This window comes from Lycium ferocissimum, chromosome 6 (assembly GCF_029784015.1).
Source record: "Lycium ferocissimum isolate CSIRO_LF1 chromosome 6, AGI_CSIRO_Lferr_CH_V1, whole genome shotgun sequence".
Lineage (NCBI taxonomy): Eukaryota > Viridiplantae > Streptophyta > Magnoliopsida > Solanales > Solanaceae > Lycium > Lycium ferocissimum.
This window is the reverse complement of record NC_081347.1, coordinates 58230705-58249241: the sequence shown is the minus strand read 5'-3', so window position 1 is coordinate 58249241 and position 18537 is coordinate 58230705. Positions and strand designations below refer to the sequence as shown.

At 34.8% G+C, this 18537-nt stretch overlaps 1 protein-coding gene across 1 annotated transcript; it reads left to right on the top strand.

Annotated features, from left to right (window-relative positions):
* The first annotated feature begins 16306 nt into the window (after window positions 1–16306).
* Window positions 16307–18533, top strand: LOC132059888 (uncharacterized). Its single transcript, XM_059452733.1, has 4 exons — window positions 16307–16382; window positions 17049–17570; window positions 17646–17871; window positions 17949–18533. Exons 2-4 carry the CDS (start codon window positions 17049–17051, stop codon window positions 18401–18403), a joined length of 1203 nt encoding a protein of 400 aa, XP_059308716.1. The 5' UTR covers window positions 16307–16382; the 3' UTR covers window positions 18404–18533.
* The last annotated feature ends 4 nt before the right edge of the window (window positions 18534–18537 follow it).

The window sequence follows — 18537 nt, the reverse complement described above, 5'->3', positions numbered from 1 at the left end:
TTTGGGGCAATACTTGCATTTCTTCCTCAATTCTCCCATTTTATTAAAAATACTTTGGGTAATGATCCCAAACTTCAGATATTTTTCTATCATTATCCCCAAGGCTAGGGTCTCGACTATAAGGAGTTGTTCTTTTCTGCCTTTTAGGAGGATTACCCACGGAAGAAGTATTAGGGCATTACCATGTGCTTGAGTTGCAGCAAATGCTGATATTACTAAAGTATCTTCTATAGGAACCTCCAAATCTACAACCTCTGTCCTTTTCATATGAAAAATATTAGAAGTTTAGGATCCATTCAGACAAGAAAAAAGAAAGGTATAAATTTAGAAGAAAAAAAAAAAGAAACAACCTAAAATCAAATGGCTGACAAAGAAAGGCTAAAAATTTAAGTTAAAGACATTAGACTGAGCTTCTGTTAGTAGGTTTACACTTAACACTTAAAGAGTTAAAAGACTTAAAGACATGGGGTTGGACATATTCTTAAAAACATGGGCCTTAAACAATCATGTGAAGTAAAACCAAAAATCAAATTAATGACTAAAAGGTATAAAATATTTATAATTATTTATGAAAAACTAATATTATACATATAAATAATTATAAAATTTATGTATATAATTTATCGGTTTGGTTCGGTTATTTATTCGATTATTTTTTAATATAACCATAACCAAACCAAATATTATCGGTTTTTAAAATTTAAAACCAAACCAAACCAAACCAAATGTCGGTTTTTTTATTCGGTTTGGTTAAATTTTCGGTTTGGTTTTGGTTTTAACCAAAACCGTGAACAGCCCTACAACTAACCATAATGTATCAATGTGGTTATAGTAGAAACATTCTATTTTGCTTTCTTTTTTCTTAAAAAGATACTTTGATAAAATTATTAAAGATGTTTCTGCGTACAACAGGTATGTGTTGCTATTCTTAATTTCATACCACAAAAATAGCATGTATATTCCTTGTATTTTATCTCTCCAAGAGATAGGTTGTGGTATTACTTCATTCACTTCGGGAAATGGAGCCTGATTATTCAAATGTGCTTTCAATACGACGTTCATCAATAGCTCGTTATTTTGCTCAAGCACAAGAAGACACTGCTCAGAATATTTCTCAGATATTTTACCCGTTCTTTCTGCTTCAGGAGTGAAGATTAAAATTTTACTAATTCGGGAGTAAAGTTTAAAGGTTTACTACTTCGAGAGTAAATTTCAAAGTCTTACTACTTCAGGAGTAGATTTCAATAATCAATATTTGCTACTTCAGGAGTTGATTTCAATATTTACTACTTCAGGAGTAAATTTCAGAGTTCTAATACTTTGGGAGTAAAGCGTAAAATATTCAGAATATTAGTTCTCAATTACTCTACCTCTTCTGGAGATGAGTCGTGATATTTTCACAACCAAATGCACTTTCATATTTATAGGCTTTACTACATATTATTACATTCACTTCAGGGAATGAATATGTATTTGCAACATTTATCAAATTTTCTCATTCTTCAGGAATGAAATATAATCATCTGAACGTGCCTTAAGCATATCAAATTGTGATAGCTTATAACCTCTTTTAAGATATTACTACTTCAGGAGCAAATTGAGGTATACATATTTAGTCCCAACAACAAGCCCATAAAACTATTACCACTTCTGGTGGTTGTAAATTTATTATGAACTCTACTGGAGTTCAAGAAGAGTCATTAATTCATCTTACATAAAGCGCTTATCATGCTGATAAAAATATCAAACCAAGAGCAATCAAAAAATCTCGAATTTCTGCAACCAAAAAATCTCGAATTTCTTACCTGCAATATTGGCCACCTCAATCTAAATACCTCGGATGGTAATCTTGTGACCATACAACTCTCAAGCCCACTTAAATCCTTTGAAAGTAACCAAAATTTGCTTCTTTCTAAAGTCAGAAGTGAGCCAGCAAATATAGAAAGAAAATTGGCTCAATACTGTGAGAACTAATAATTAGCTTGGTAACGAATCTCCTTCTAAGAGTATGCATAATCAGTTAAAAATTTCTTTGAACTCAATAGCAATTGATCGAGCCATCAAAACAAACAAATAAATAAATATTTGAAATATGTTACCTGAAATTGCTTTGAGAATTATAATCTCACCTTTGCTTCGGCAGATATATCGAAGATTCAAACCATTTTGCTATACACATGCTCAAGATAGCAGAGTCTCGTGCTGATAACGTGTTATAAAATAATATTAAAAGTACACGAAACAAGAGATATAGCCAAAGAAGTTGGGAGAGAGAGATTTTTATTGTCTATTTCATTCTACAAATGAAACTCCTATTTATAGAAGGAAAAATTCTTGATGCCCAAGTAATTAGAGCAAATGTGTGATGGCCAAGATGTTTGGTGACCAAGCAAAAGTCTTGCTCTCCAGGTTTAACTTGATGGACATCCACTTAGAAGATAATATTTTCAACAGAAACATTATTAATGAAAATTTATATAGCCGGTCCCAATCTTTTGAGGTTTAATCATTACTATTATTGTTGTCTCTTATATGAATTGACTTTCTAAAGTAACTTTTATTCGTGACACGTCGGCAATCAGAGGCGAATCTAAGATTTCTGGAACATGGGCACCACTACAAAAGAGAAGGAAAATGTATTAATTAAGTGGGACTTGATCCCTAGACCTCTAGCTAAATAACTCGACCTTCAACCATGAAATACCTAATTTTTCGGAGAAATCATGTGTTCACATGCCCCAATTTTAGTACCTAAAATCGCCCCTGTTGGCAACACGATGATACTATAGTAGCCTTACCCTCCACTACTCGTTAGTCTATTTTATGCCTCTATTGAATAACATTACTTACTGTTTTTACATAATACAGCATTTAGTACCTTAGGTCCAGAGGCGAATTTAGCTATAAAATTTAAGTCACGTGAACACATGGCTACTCGACTAAACTTGATATATTATGTGTATAATTCTGAATACATATCTTATATTAACTGAAGGAACACATGGTCAAACTAGGCCAAGTGAAGCACTGGTTAGGGATTGTGTTTATTTCCTCAAGGTCTTGGGATCGAACTTGAGCTCTTGCATGTTTTATGCTTTTTTTTTTCAAAGCAGTCCTTTAACTTTCCTTTTTATATTATTCTAAATCTTTTTTCTTCTATAATTATAATTACCCAATTTTTTTTTATATTACATCTAATGACTTTTTTCCCCTTTATTTCTAATTACCCAAGTCCCAACCGACAAAAAAGATCAAAAACCCCCATAAACGCTAAGCTGCAACGAACCAAAGGCAAAAGAAATAAAAAAAAACTCATAGCTAATGATGAACCCATCTTCTTGAAATCCTGGATTCGCCTCTGCTTAGGTCATGCATGATACTTCCCTCGTCTCCTTAATTTTAGTTAAATAAATCCCATATTTATTCCATGCATGCATGACATATGTTTGATGTTAATCACTTGACTAATTTCTTTGGTTGAATAATTTGCTATTAGGACTACAAACTTATAAACCCTCTCTTTTCTTATGAAAATACTAAATTTCATCATAACTTAATGCAATAATTCCACTTTCTTTACGAAGGCTCCCCTTTTGTGAGAGGGGTAGTATTGACAACACAGAACTTTGTCCAACATCAGTTGAAGATGAAGGTTTTGACTTTTGAGCAATTTGTAATTAATTCTTTCGTTCATTTTTACTTGTTCACTTTTGACTTTGCACGCCCCTTATGTTTGAGCTAAGGATTTAAGTTCAGATCATGGTTAATATTCATTGTATATTCATTGTATTCTCTGTACTTGTCCACTTTTGACTTTGCACGCCCCTTTGTGTGTTTGATTTACGGGATCCCGCCCATGTTCGGATTTATTTTGTTTTCACTGTACATATTGTATAGGGGACTGATTTTGACGTTCTAATTAATGAAAAGAACCGCCTTTTATTTACCTCACAGTTTGCCTCTCTTTGATTCTTCAACGACCTAGAAATCCTAAGTTCATCTTGTCAAATTTACTCAAAATTCACTCAAATTGTTAGCTTAACACCATAAGATTTAATAAATGAAGTATGTATTTTAGTATAATACCCATATTAATTAGTATATAGTCTCATTGGACTTGGAGAATAATTTGAAAATGAGAAATTAATGTTCAGGGTAAAACAAGAAAAAAAAAATTATCTTTCCTTGATATCCTAAAGTGGACAAGTAAAAATGAAAATATATTTTTAATATAATGGACAAGTAAAAGTAAACAGATAGAGTCTATAAGTTCGCTAATTCTCCTCTCTCATTTTGTGAGTGTTTCGAGACAAAGCCCCTACTTACACTTCTTGTGTGAAATACCAAGAAATTCATTAGGGTTGACCATTGACTATCTTCACATTGAAATGTGACAGGTTGTGAGAAAAAAAAAAGTTCTATTTTCAGTTTTCCACCGCATATTATGACTCAAATGGCAATCTTTAATCTGATGGATTATCACCTAATTTAAGAGTGTAGAGGGTCAATTTTTTGCTTTTAGAGTTGGAATTGCCTAATTAATTTAACCATGCAGGCTTAAAAATCGATGCAAATACAAGATAATAAATTGAGGTTTGAGTAATAAATCACATGGGGTTGACCCAAGAAGGTGGGTCGTTGTCGAGAAGATTATCAAGCAGCAGTCAAAGTTAGTTCATAAATAAAACTCCAGGTTGCTAATAACATACTGATAGCGTGTGAATGTTTAATTTCTATCGAACAAGTTGAAATAATTTATTAAGGAATTATAGTATTGGTTAAATTTAATATTAGAGTTCTGTAAATATTTGGCGGAAACCCAGAGGTGTTCAGTTTTGACAATTTAAAGACCCAAAACTGCTCAATTGATACCTAAATGGCTGTTTCGAACCTACTACAAACATAAGGGACCATTGTTATCATTTTCTCACTCAAAATTTGTTTTTGAAAAAAAGTAGTCATGATCAAAGTAAACATCATTTTGACTCTTTGTTATAAAATAAAGGCTATAAAGTAATCACATTTATCATATTCTACAAATGAACCTCCCATCCATAGAAGAAAAATGCTAGATGGCCAAGTAACCGGGGAAATGGCTTGGTGGCCAAGTTCCCTTAGTGGCCAAGTAACTTGGAAACCAAGTTACTTGATGGACATCCAATTAATATTTACAACACTCCCCTTTGAATGTCCATTAATTAGATGATGTGTCTCATTAAAATTTGGGTAAAGTATTCAAAACACACTCAAACTATGGCCAAAATTGCCATAACACACCTCAACTTTGCGGGGGTCCTATGACCCCCCTGGACTTATTTTTTGTGTATTATTTTCGCTTTCAACCGGTGACTGGACTAGCAAGTGTAGCTACTCTCCTTCGGTGCGTAAGAGATGATAAAAACTATATGGACCGTAAGTGTATATTTGCCATACGGCCGTCCAAATAACGTTTTTAATTCCCCAAATCCAATGTTAAATCCCCACAAACGGCTAGATCTTCTTCTCTTCTTCCACATTGAGTTCTTCCCCAAATTTTTTGGTAAATTTCTTTCTTCATGTTTCAATTCTTACCCAAGATGGATTCTTACAATTTCTTTCCCCAAATTTCCGATTAAAATTCAAGTTAGCTATGGAAGAAACAAGATTGGATTTGAATAAGCTTTGTATGGACAATGAAGATCCAATATTGAATGAGGAGGTGCGATGCGAACCATGGTGTGTTGCTCCCATTGAAGACTTCCGGTCCGACAACAATCCGAAGAAGATATTAGTCTTGCCCCTACTATGGTTCAAGAAGTGTAAATTTTTTCGATGGAGGGATCTTTCCAAAGTTGATGAAAGATCGAAATACATTATTCCAAAGTTGGTGAACAAAATGAAGGAGATGTACGGAGAATTAGCTTCAAAAGAGAAGAAAATTAAGGAGATGGAAGAAGGATGTGGAAGTTCCGAAATTGCCGAGATGTTGAAAGAGATTGAAATGGAAGAACAATCTGTCTCAAGTGATATGAAAATGAAGGAGATGGAAGAACAATCAAGTGTGATTAATCTGGGCGAAATTGAAAATGCCAAAGAGATAAAATCGAAAAAGAAGGGGATCAACAACTTTAGCTCTAATTTGATTTTCACATTTTGTATCTTGTTTTGTTTTGCTAGTTGGATCAGTTGGTTAATGCGAGGAAATGCTTCAACTTGTCATGACCAATTGCTTTAGTGTTTCGTGTATTTTTGAAGTTGAATGGTTTAGTTTTGTGCTTGATGTTAGGTAGGCAGTGCTTGGAAAAATGTCTTTTGTGTTGTGGTTAATGTTAGGTAGGAACTACTTTTCCATTTTATTTTGTCTTGTGGCTAATGTATGTTAGGAATCCTTTCTAGTTTTCTTTTGTTTTGTGTTTAATGTAAGTTTGAAATTGATGAATGAAATCCCTTTAATTTAGAAAGCAAAGGTGTTACATGTGCTCCAACATAAACCTTGCTTAAATTGAAAACACGGAGACCAAATTAATCTATTTCTATGATCTCTCGTTTTTTTTCAACAAGGAAGTGTATCCGGTCTCTAAGGCCGACACAGGCCTTGAAACACAATATATCCCCTGTCCTGAATCCGTTAGCATCTATAAATTCTTTCCATCCTTGATAGAGCCGCGTATGAGCACCAACTTTGTATTTCATTTTGTACGCGCCTCTTTCAGAAATTACAACAGCTTCACGGTCATCGTCCGGGGAGAAATTCAAGAATGCTACTTGGAAGGATGCGAAAAAACATGTGATTACTAAAACTAAAATAACAGTTCAAAATAACAAATAAATTAGACGAACACTTACGAAATCATCCTTTTCGACGTATGATTTGGTCAATTTTTTCTCAAAATAAGCTACCATTTTCGAATTAAGGCTCATGTTAGAGGTTGTTTAGAATGCTATTTCATAGTATTAAAGTGTAAGTGAAAGCCTATATTTATAATGTGTTTTGCAATAAATTCCCCACTACTTAACCCCCAACCACCTTAGTCGTTGTTGACCACCTTTAAATCCGGTCAAAAGCTTGACCACATTTAGTTTGCAACACTAATTTCGTTCAAAATGCTTGACGTATTTGGTGAGCAACATTAATGGGCTCAAATGCATGACAAACAGATTTCACTTGGTCCATAAACTGCAGTTTGAAAAAGAAACAGCTACACCAACATAGGTTGCACATTCTAGACATTAAACATGTGCACCAACAATTTCAAATAGAAACAAACATTCTGGACATTAAACATGTGCACTGATGTTACTGCTGAAAGAGACAGGACTTAATAATAGAAACAGACTTCGCTTATATATATATAAACAATTGCACCAATATAAGTTTGTACAAAAGTAGTGCATCACATTCATGATGATGCAACATTCAAGTGCGTAGCATAATGTCACAAAACAAGCATCTAAGCCACGCCTACTTTAGTTTGTTTATGAACTGCAAAAACTACCAACTACATTAACTTGTTCTACCAACTACCAACATTAACACTACTTCCATGGATCCTTTGTCTACGAGTTCCGGAGTCTGCCGTCACTTTTTTCCTTTTATTTACCCTCATCTCTTCAAGCCGGCTTGATGTCATTCTTCGCTTTGCCCTTCCACCTCACTCCGGCCTTGCTTTGTGACCAAGGTCCCCAAGAATATCACCGACCTTATATGCTTTCTTGGAGCAGCATCAACTATCCTACTACTTGGCAAGCCATGCTGTAGACAAAGCAAAATAATTGTTTATAGTTAGTAAACTCACTTGCAACAAATATACCCAATCCAACAAATATTTCAAATCTTACATTGTATGTTGTAAATCCATTTTCTCATGATAAATATACCCATTCCAACGGTCCTAGGCCTTTTGTAAGGGGTAGTTCTTCCTCTTTCATTATCAACAATGTTACACTAGAAGCTTGAGAGGTTTTCTTGGTCTTCCTCCCTCACATTGACCGAGAAGCAGCAGGTTGATTAGGTGCATCGTCGCGGCAGTGCGGCACTAGAAGCTTCGTAGGTTTTTGGTCTTCCCTCCTCACGTTAGACCGAGAAGCGACAGGTTGATCAAGTGCATCGTCGCAACGGGTGAAAGATAACTTGTTGCATTTTCAAACCATTTAGCACTAATGGTTGTCCTCCTTGTTCCCATACCTCTTGTTGGTGCTTGAGAAGTACTCTTTTGGCCTTGCACTTGCCGTTGTTGGTGCTTGAGAAGTACTCTTTGGCCTTGCACTTGCGTTGTGGTGCTTGAGAATTACTCTTTGGCCTTGCACTTGTTGTTGGTGCTTGAGAAGTACTCTCGGCCTTGCACTTGCTCTTCGGTGCATCGAAGTTAATGCATTTTTCCTGGCCTTCCCTAGCTTTTGCCGGGTGCTTCGAAGTTGGAGTTGTCTTTCTTGGCCTTCCCCTAGCTCTTTGCAGTGCGACTCGATTCAAAAGAAAGCTTTGGCCGAGATCTTTCGTGTTAAACATCCGGTCCATGACCATAGCTTGTTCTACCGTAATCCTACCAAAAACAAAGAGTGTCAAATCAAAACCATTACTCCAAAGAGTATAAAAAACGAGTTTACTTTAAAAGCTCATACCTTCAAAGGTGACCTCTTTTATTATGGTTTTTACCATGACAAATGCTTCAAGTCATGTCAACTTCTTTTCTTGACAACTTACCATATCTTTTTGACTCGGTGGCTTCTCTTCTCCGACCTTCTTTGGCTCGCATAGGCTTTACAACCGGTGGTGCAACATAAGGGTTATTGGACTCGAGGCCACATTTTCATATTGGTGGCGGTGAAGAAAATGACAATAAGTCCTCAAGTAGGTCTCCTTACGGTAGCAGCTATCAACAAACTCAATGGGTTCATACTTCTTATATAATATGGCAGCAAGGGCATGTTGACATGGTACTCCCTTGAGCATCCAAGCCCTACAACTGCAAGTTCTACTTCTCAAATCAACAGTATGTTGATATGGCCCATCACTAATTTCAAACCCTCTCTCACCATTTAAATCAATATTACATTCCATTGACTTCTTTATGTTGATTTCTAGTACCCTCAATTGCCATTGGAGATATATTAGTTAACCATGTTTTTGGAAATTGACTAACCGACCTATTCTAGTCATTACCTTCACTCTAATCTCTTCAAGCATAGTGATAATGGTTTTATGCCTTGGTCCTAAAATCCGGACATCAAGCTCTTGACATATTATTGTCCACACTATCACACTTAACGTCGCTCTAAAGTACAGTTTACACCAAGTTTCAGGTGGGTAGTACAAAGAATGCGCAACAATATCCTTACCATCCTCGCGCATTTCAAGTCGTTTCATTTTGTCCGTATTTATCTTCATCTCTCCTTCAAAGGTGCTTTTTCACACACTTCCGTAATTGGTTCCTTCTTTGAAGACCTCTCCATTCTTTTGACCAGTTGGCTAGGATATGTCTTGCACACATCCCGTGCTCCACCTGGTAACAATTCTTTCATAGCTGATTGAAGCCCCTACAATTTTGAGAAACAATTATATATGAATGGACAGAAACTAAATGAAGAAAAAAAAAGTGATTGTCATACCTTTTGCATGTCTGATATCACAGTGTAGTTCCGCCATCTCCCATTCCCAAATCGGCCTATCAACAATTTCAAAAACCATGTCCAAGTGTTCTTATTCTCATATTCCACTATAGCCCAAGCAATAGGCAACATTTGATTATTAGCATCTTTAGCAACAAAGCGGCTTAATATTGTCCTTTGGTTATTCCCTTTAAGAAACAACCATCCAAACCAATACATTTCTACAAACACCTAAAAAGCATTTTTTCAAAGCATCAAAGCAAATATAAAAACTTTCAAACACCAACCTACCACTTTCACCGCAGTCATCAACCTTAACAACACAAGTACTCCCGTGATTAGTCCTCAACATTTCATCCCTATAGTCAAATATTCTTCCAAACTCTAACACATGATCACCCATGATTTCTTGGAGTACTTTAGCTCTAGCTCTCCGGCGTGGTTTTTCCAACATGTATATTAAGTTCTTCCCTAATCAATTCACCGAAACTTGAAAATCCTAATGTTTCGTCGTTCGTAATTCTATTCTTGTAATGTTTAGACAAGAACTTAGCATTGCACATGTAATTTCTAGTAGTCTTTGACACACCTATGTTTAGGATTGTAGGTTTTGATCATGAAATCATTAGTCTTCTTGTCAAGACTTGCATATAAGCACCACATGGCGACCATCCCTACACCTCACCCTAACCTTTTGGGCTCATTGACAAATTTCTCTAACCGCACACCCCTTTGAAGTGCATATTTTGTAACAAAGATCCCTAAACTCATTCACATCCTCAAAACCATCCCCAACTCCCACATCACTTTTTCAAATAGCTTTGTCAAAAATTATCCTTCTCCTAGCCCTCCTAGACCCCGACTCATCATCCGTATCCGATTCAACACTATATGCATCGAACCGACATACACCGGCTCATCCCAAAGAACCTTACCTTTCAAGCTTGTATCGCAGTAGATAGCTTCATCAAAGCCCGTATCCGGACCAACTTCACCAACAGAATTTCTCCAGGTCATTTGGTATCCTTTCTTCTTTTCCTCCTCTCGATACGACCTCCTTTCGGCCCTCAAATTTATGTTTATGCACTCTTCATGAACATCATCACTTTCATGTTCAAGATCATGTTCATTAAAGAGTTTAGTTTGGTCGTACTCAAGTATCATCGATGGATCGGTCGATTCAAGAATAGGAAATTCACTACTTAACGGGTCTTCGAAATAGCTTTCAAGCCATCGGTTCAAACAGGTGCACAGTAGTTTCGTAGGCCGTCGGTTCTTTATTAAAAGCAAACCCATCCCCTTCTTGGATACCCCATCCCTTTCTTTATTAAAAGCAAACCAAAGATTCCTCATTGGGGCTGGTAAGGTATTCCAACAAAGCAATGGGACCATCTACATTATCTAAATTATCAACCACGTGATTGACATAGATTTCAATAGTATCCCCATTTTCAAAACTTTGTGAAATTTCGAAAATGTCCCTATCAGCTGATTTCTACAACACTATCACTATTAGGTCTCCTAACACAAAATGAACAACTTGTAGTATACCCTAGTTCTTTAATATAATCCCTTAGTTCAAAAAAGGATATCCTATCCACATCAATATCCAAAAACTCTGTTATTTGTCCACCCTCGTACTTTGGTTGCCCACTACTAACATCCAAAACCCCACCATGATACCATCTCAATGTTACTAATACAAACCCACTCATACTGAAATTACAATTCGGTAATAGTACAAACAATCAGCACCACACATATACAATAACAATAGATGGTCAACAACAATCACAACCCCCACACACACATCAAATAACAACAATTAAATTCGGACTTCGACAATACAAGGCCAAACGTTGTATAAAATCACATTTTGGGGTTAAAATAAATTGGACGCAATTACAACAGTAATACTACACGACATAAGATTACACATCTCTTAACCCCAAATAACCCCAATTTAAACTAGGAAAAACCCATAATTTGTTAACAAACCCTAGAAATTCATACGACAATTCCACAAATCCTATATAATGTAGAAAAAAATAAACTTTATGCGTACAAATACCGACAAAGAACAAGACTAACCTGGTATTTTTCGGTTCACTAAAAGCTTGAAGATAAATCGACGATTTCGGGTCAAAATCCACCGCGATGTTACCACCTAAAGTTAGTTTAACTATGATTCACACCGATTTGCGCTTAAAATGGTATTTGAGTGATTAATATGGCGTAAATCGAGTGGAAGGTGAGAGAGAATTTTGGATTTCAAATTTTGGAAACCAAAATAATGAAAATGACCCGTCTGATTTTAATTTTATGAGCGCGTGCATACACTCAAACTCGTTTGAGTGACTTTGTCCGGTTGAAAGCGAAAATAATACACAAAAAATAAGTCCAGGGGGGGTCATAGGACCCCCGCAAAGTTGAGGTGTGTTATGGCAATTTTGGCCATAGTTTGAGTGTGTTTTGAATACTTTTCCCTTAAAATTTTATTAGGAAAAATCCTGTGGGAAAAAGTCCTAGTGAAGGAAAAAGAGTACACATATCTAGTAATGCGCTTTGAGAGCTCCCTCATTAAAAAACTTGCCAGAAAAATCCAAATGGGACAAAACCTTGGTCAGGGGAAAAAAAGTACAACGCCTATTTTTAACTCCCCCTGATTAAAGCATCATATAATTCTTGAAGATGATGTACTCCGATCTTGTATACCAACTTATCATATCTTGAGGTTGGCAGAGCATTTGTGATTGTCAAATGATCATTTGACGAATTAGTTGATCATTTGCATCTTCATTCCTTAGATAGAGTTGCTTCATCACCATATAATTTTGTTGGAATCACGTCAAGTACATTCCTGGCTTGCTTTAGCTCTTATCTTTGTATAATTTAACTGTCATGTAGAACAACATAGTATGACTGTAACCTCTCATGGGAATAGATAATATTTATGGATCTAACTCTTACGTCGATCGGATGAATGCCTTGTATACCCAGAAAAACTTGACAATTTTTGTTTGGATAAACACACTCATGTCAAGGCTTTCATTTGCAGTATGCAATTGATCCTATTTCAACATCTCTATATAAGAGAGATTCTATCATGCTTATAGTTACAACAAGATAGATAAACGCATTTGCACAAATATATGATACTTCAGGACCAATTTAATTTCTCATTTCAACCTCGTTTAGCAGATAATCTACTACTTTTAAAAACTCTTCAAGAGCTCCAATAATATTTAACTCATCAACTTGCATAATAATATGATAGATTTTGATTACCATAAAGAGACAAGGGTAAACATGATCATCTTTGTTCCCTTCGACAATGAATATTCACTAAGGTGATTAAATCACATTCACCTTACTTGATTTAATCCATATAACGATTATAAACAAGTTCCCCAAGAACTTGTAATGTCTGGGTTGTATGTCCAATAAAGTTTACGCTTACCAAGATGTACCATATCACTTGGTAATTATTTCTACGTCAGCATGCTTGAAGAGATGTAGAACTCAGATCCTCACAATCTTATACAATATTGTGCGCCATATTGTATCGAAGATATCGTCGACAAGATACCATTTTGAATCGATTCGCAATTCGACATAACTAATTGAGATCTCATCACTTCATTATTTTTCAGGTACCTGAACCTCCCATGAGGTTTCATGAAGTGTTATGTTGCAGGCTCTTCAAGAGCACCGCTCCTTACTCTGATCATTTTGATCATTTGCTTCTTTCCTTTTTTAAGAATTGTTACATTTAGAACAGATTGGTCTACCATGCTCCATGCATGCTGTAGACTCTGTCCTTCAGGGACATTAAGAGCATTTTGCAGATGAAAAATGAAATAGTTAGGTCAGTAAATGCTTCTAGAATTTGACTTGAATTATCTGAGGATCATACTGATGATAATTCACAATATATTTCTTAGCTGCATATTATCTCCCCCTTATGTTAGAAAAACTAACATATATCCCCATTTTCTTTGGTAAATTCATCTGTGTGCATCATGGTATATCCACTAATCATATACGGCACATCAAAAGCTATAAGATGGAAATATCTAGTTCCTGACCCTGAACCAATTATGGGGGGAGTTTTTATCATAATCTATTAGTCTGAATACAAGTGTCGTTGTATGCAATATATCATATCTCAGACCAACATCTGAAGTCTCTGTTCTCATAAGCAATGGTTTAGCTATATTATGGAGGCATCCAGTGCCAAACCAACTTAGATATAAACTAGCATTATCAAGATGAATTGTCTTGATTACATATTCTGAAAATTGTGCTTCCAACCTAATTATTTTGAGTAAGTAATTTTGTAAATGTCAAACTGCAGGTTGACAATAAACACAATTATGACCATCTCATTAATGCATCTATTTAAGATATCACATAATATGTGAATGGGCCCATATTCACCTTTTATATATTTTCAGAATTTAGGGAACTCAATCCCAACATTAGCTAGTATGATCAACTTATCATGAGAACAAGCAACACAAATAAATTCATGAAGAATCTTCTAGTTCTTCAATATATGTTGAATCCTCAATCTTCATCGCATATTTGAATCGGGATGGCCAAATTGCTCATGTCAACTGATAAAAAACTTCAAGTTTGCCATGCCATGTGCTATTTGTTTTAGTAAACTTTTGATTTACTATGAAATGACTTTTTTTATTTTTATTATATCAATAAACTTCTGGTTTACCGTGACATGTGATTTCATCATGCTTATATTTGTGTAGTACAATTTTAACAATAGAAAGGGTAACCTTTCGCATACATATTTCATACCCACTATGATTCTGAACATATTTAATCCTCCCATCATTTATAGCTTCAATATGATAGCCATTTACTCTAGTAAACTTCGGGTTTACTACAACTTGTGCTTCGATCATAACAACTTCGTATATTACAATCTAGAACAAATTACATAATAGTATATAACTCTTCAGGATCCTTTAATTTGATCTACATAATCACATATTATTTGGACACTTACTAGTGACATGATCTTTTAGATAAATAGTTAGCTCTTCTGAAGCCCTGGATCATTCATTTTGTACCATCAAATATTGCTTAAATACAGCTGGTACTATAAAAGAAATTTCAGTTAAACATAGTTGGTGTCAGGGATAAACAATAAATAAATGGACATGTAAAGACAATAGTAGAGTTCAAAATTTGCTACTTTGGGAGCAGATTTATGAATTTGCTACTTCGGGAGCAGATTTATGAATTTGCTACTTCGGGAGCAGATTTATGAATTTGCTACTTCGGGAGCAGATTTCTAAGTTTATTACTTCGGGAGTAAATCATAGAATTTTTAGAACATTTTTTTTTCTCAATTATTCTACCTCTTCTGGAGTTGAGTCGTGATATTTTCACAACGAAAAGCACGCCTGTATTTATAATCTTTACTAAATATTATCATATTCACTTGAGGGAATGAATCTGTATTTGTAATATTTATCAAAATTTCTCATTCTTAAATAATGGAACATAATTATCTGAACGTGCCTTAACCATATAAAATTATGATCGCTTAAAACCTCTTCTCAGATATTGCTACTTCAGGAGCAAATCATGGAATGTATATAATGCAGAGAACATTTCTCTAATATATCTTCAATTGTAATCACAGTTCGTCAAATATTATCACTTCTGATGATTATAGGTATAAATGAAAAAGTTATCATATAAAAGCATGATTAAGATACGGACACCATTTATATATTGCATACCTGAATCATTGCAAATTAATCTTCGGTGTTGTCCAGTAATGAGATCTCCATTATATTATAGACAAAAATGGATACAAATAATAGCTGTATCCGAAGAGCATTTAGAACAACTCGTCGTAATGGAGATATTGAAGTCCTTTAATAACGTTTAGTAACACAAGCAATACAATCTGCTACACCGATTTAAGGTATATATGACAACAACAAAATTACGACACAGAAACATACCTACCTCTAGTGGTGAATAAAACTACAAATTTAAACTTCAACAGAAACATACCGACCTTTAATGGTGAATAAAACTACAAATTTAAACTTCAAACCTTTTTTAGTAAAGGTATTCGTAAACAGAGAGTACCGACCAACATCATACCCCCAAACAAAAAAGTTAATTTGTGTTCTGAACTACTATAATTCAATTCACAGTGATAGAGTCTCGTCTTTTGATAACGTGTTATAAAATAAAGGCTATAAAGTAAATATACCAAAGACAAGTATACAGGAAAAGACTGATATATTATTCAACCTTTAACTTAAGAGAAATTTCATTATATATATCATATTCTACAAATGAACCTCTATTTATAGGAGGAAAATGCTTGATGGCCAAGTAACCAGGGAAATGGCTTGATGGCCAAGTTCCCTTACCCCCTGTTTGGATGGTGGTTTCCCGTGGTTCATTAATGTATGGTTTTGTAAGAAACCATGTTTGTTTCCATTATTCTTAAAATTATGTGGTATGGCGTTGTAAACCCATGGTTCATCCCATGGTTATATAACCATGAAAAGTCCCAATTTTTATAATCACGAATTTAGTGGTTTTTCCATGGTTATATATTTTATTTCCCCATTATAACCCTACTTATATTTTAAAATTCCTATTTAATCCTTTACCCTAGTTTTATTGATATATATAAACTAGATGTTTAATTTTGCCTCCAACCCTCTGTTTTGCCTCCAAATCCTTCAAACGTCTGAAGCCAATTACTCCGTGAACTCCATCGGCGGCGAAATTCAGTTGTAACCGTATGTTCTCTTCTTTGTCTTACTGCTCTCTTTGTACTTTGTTTTGAATCGTTATAGGCAAACTTCACAATATTTGCTTCTGGAAAATCATGGAAACTGAAGCATGCATTTTTCCTTGTCATATACCTTGTCACATACCAAAGGATCTCAATATCATATATGATTCCTCTTATTACTTTCTGTTTCTTCCATGTTGTGCGTATCATATATGATTCCTCTTACTTTCATATATGATTCCTCTTACTTTCACTCACATCTACTAGTTTTCTTCAACTGTATATTGTAGTAAAAAAAAAAAAAAAAAAATAGCAAGCAGAACAAAATGGTAACTTTCCTTGTTATTCTCAACCAGTTGGCTATGTAGTGTAGTTTGTATTATCTGTAGTGTAGAATTTATGCTATTACTTATTCAGATAGTTTTGGTGATACTTTTGCTTGTGGTATAGTTTGTTTCTGAGGTGAAAGTCCTTTTATCCGATTAGTAGAATGCAAAAGAAGAGCAGCGGTCTATTACGAATTGGGTTAGATGACAATTTCACTTTTGCATTGTCTGTTGTCAAATTTTGTCTACTTTTTTTCTTAATTAAACTATTAATAGTAATATATATTTGCTATCCGGTTTTAGTTTCAAACAATATTAGTATCTCCTTATATTTTTTGTTATAGATGGTCGATATGAATAATCAAGATAATAGACAGATATTACAACAAGTGAGCTCTTTAACTGCATATGTTGCGAGCTTGGTAGTTATTTGGTTTTGGACCTATACATGTGATGTTGAACATTCTAGCTCGATACCAAATGAAATACGGCTTGAGGGAGAACAAGTTAGAAATGAATTATTGAGCTATCTATTCTCGAGTGAACTCTGTTTTAATATTATAAGGATGACTCCTTCGGCTTTCATCGGGTTATGCGAGATTTTGATTAGAGACGGTGGTCTTAGACCAACGCTTCAAGTTACTGTTGAAGAACAAGTTGCAAAAGCCCTTTGGTTGTTAGCACATAATATGACAAATCGAGAGTTATCTTTAATCTTTCGGCGCTCTGGGGAGTCGGTTAGTCATCATTTTCATACTGTCTTGCGAGCTATTTTGGGGTTGTATGAAAAATTTATTAAACAACCAGATGGCTCCCAAGTTCCTTCTGAAATTGCCAGCAACCAAAGATTCTACCCATACTTTAAGGTGAACACAACTACCATCTTTATAGTTTGCAAATGTTAAAATCCTTAAGATGTTAATTCATACTTATAATGTCAGGATTGTATTGGTGCAATCGATGGAACACATATACGTGTTAAAGTTTCACAAGATGAAGCACCCAAATATCGTGGGAGGAAATATTATCCAACACAAAATATATTGGCTGCATGTACGTTTGATTTAAAATTCACGTACGTATTAGCTGGATGGGAAGGGACAGCATTTGATTCAAGAATCATGAAAGAAGCACTAACTAGACGAGAACCGTTAAAAATTCCCGAAGGTAAATACTGAAAAGTATTTACTTTAAAGAAAAATATGTGTTGAGCAAATAATTGAAAGTTTTGATTTTATCTTTAGGTAAATACTACCTTGTTGATGGAGGAATCATATTGAGAAGTGGGCTTATCACACCTTATAGGGGAGAGCGGTATCACTTGAAAGAGTATTCAAGAAATCCACCTCGAAATCCTCGTGAATTGTTTAATCTGCGACATGCATCTTTGTGTAATGCTATTGAACGAGCATTTGGAGTTCTTAAAAAGAGATTTCCTATAATTGCTAGTTCAACTGAGCCATCATATGGTGTTGGTACCCAAAAACTTATTATTTTTGCGTGTTGTATTTTGTACAACTATTTAAGAGGAGTAAATCCAAACGATGAGTTGCTTGTACAAGTGGATGTTGAGCTTATGAATAGTGATAGCGTGCCTGAAGAACCGTCAAATTCTACGGAAAGCAATGACGAAACACAAAGAGGAGAGATAATTCAAGATCAAATTGCAGCTAGCATGTGGTCTAACTACCAAGCTTAATTTTTTTTGAATGAAAACTTAAATGATATTTATTTGTAATGTCATTTACTTTATTTAATGTTCAATTTGCTAGATTCATGTGTTCGTAAATTCATTGTTTGAATTGCAGCTATTATGTGTAATACAATTTCCTA

Excerpts from the sequence above, each read along its gene's own strand:
- LOC132059888 (XM_059452733.1), top strand. The coding sequence starts at position 17,049 with ATGGTCGATATGAATAATCAAGATAATAGACAGATATTACAACAAGTG. Across the intron at positions 17,571-17,645 it reads GATTCTACCCATACTTTAAG|GATTGTATTGGTGCAATCGA; the intron begins GTGAACACAACT and ends TTATAATGTCAG. Across the intron at positions 17,872-17,948 it reads ACCGTTAAAAATTCCCGAAG|GTAAATACTACCTTGTTGAT; the intron begins GTAAATACTGAA and ends TTTTATCTTTAG.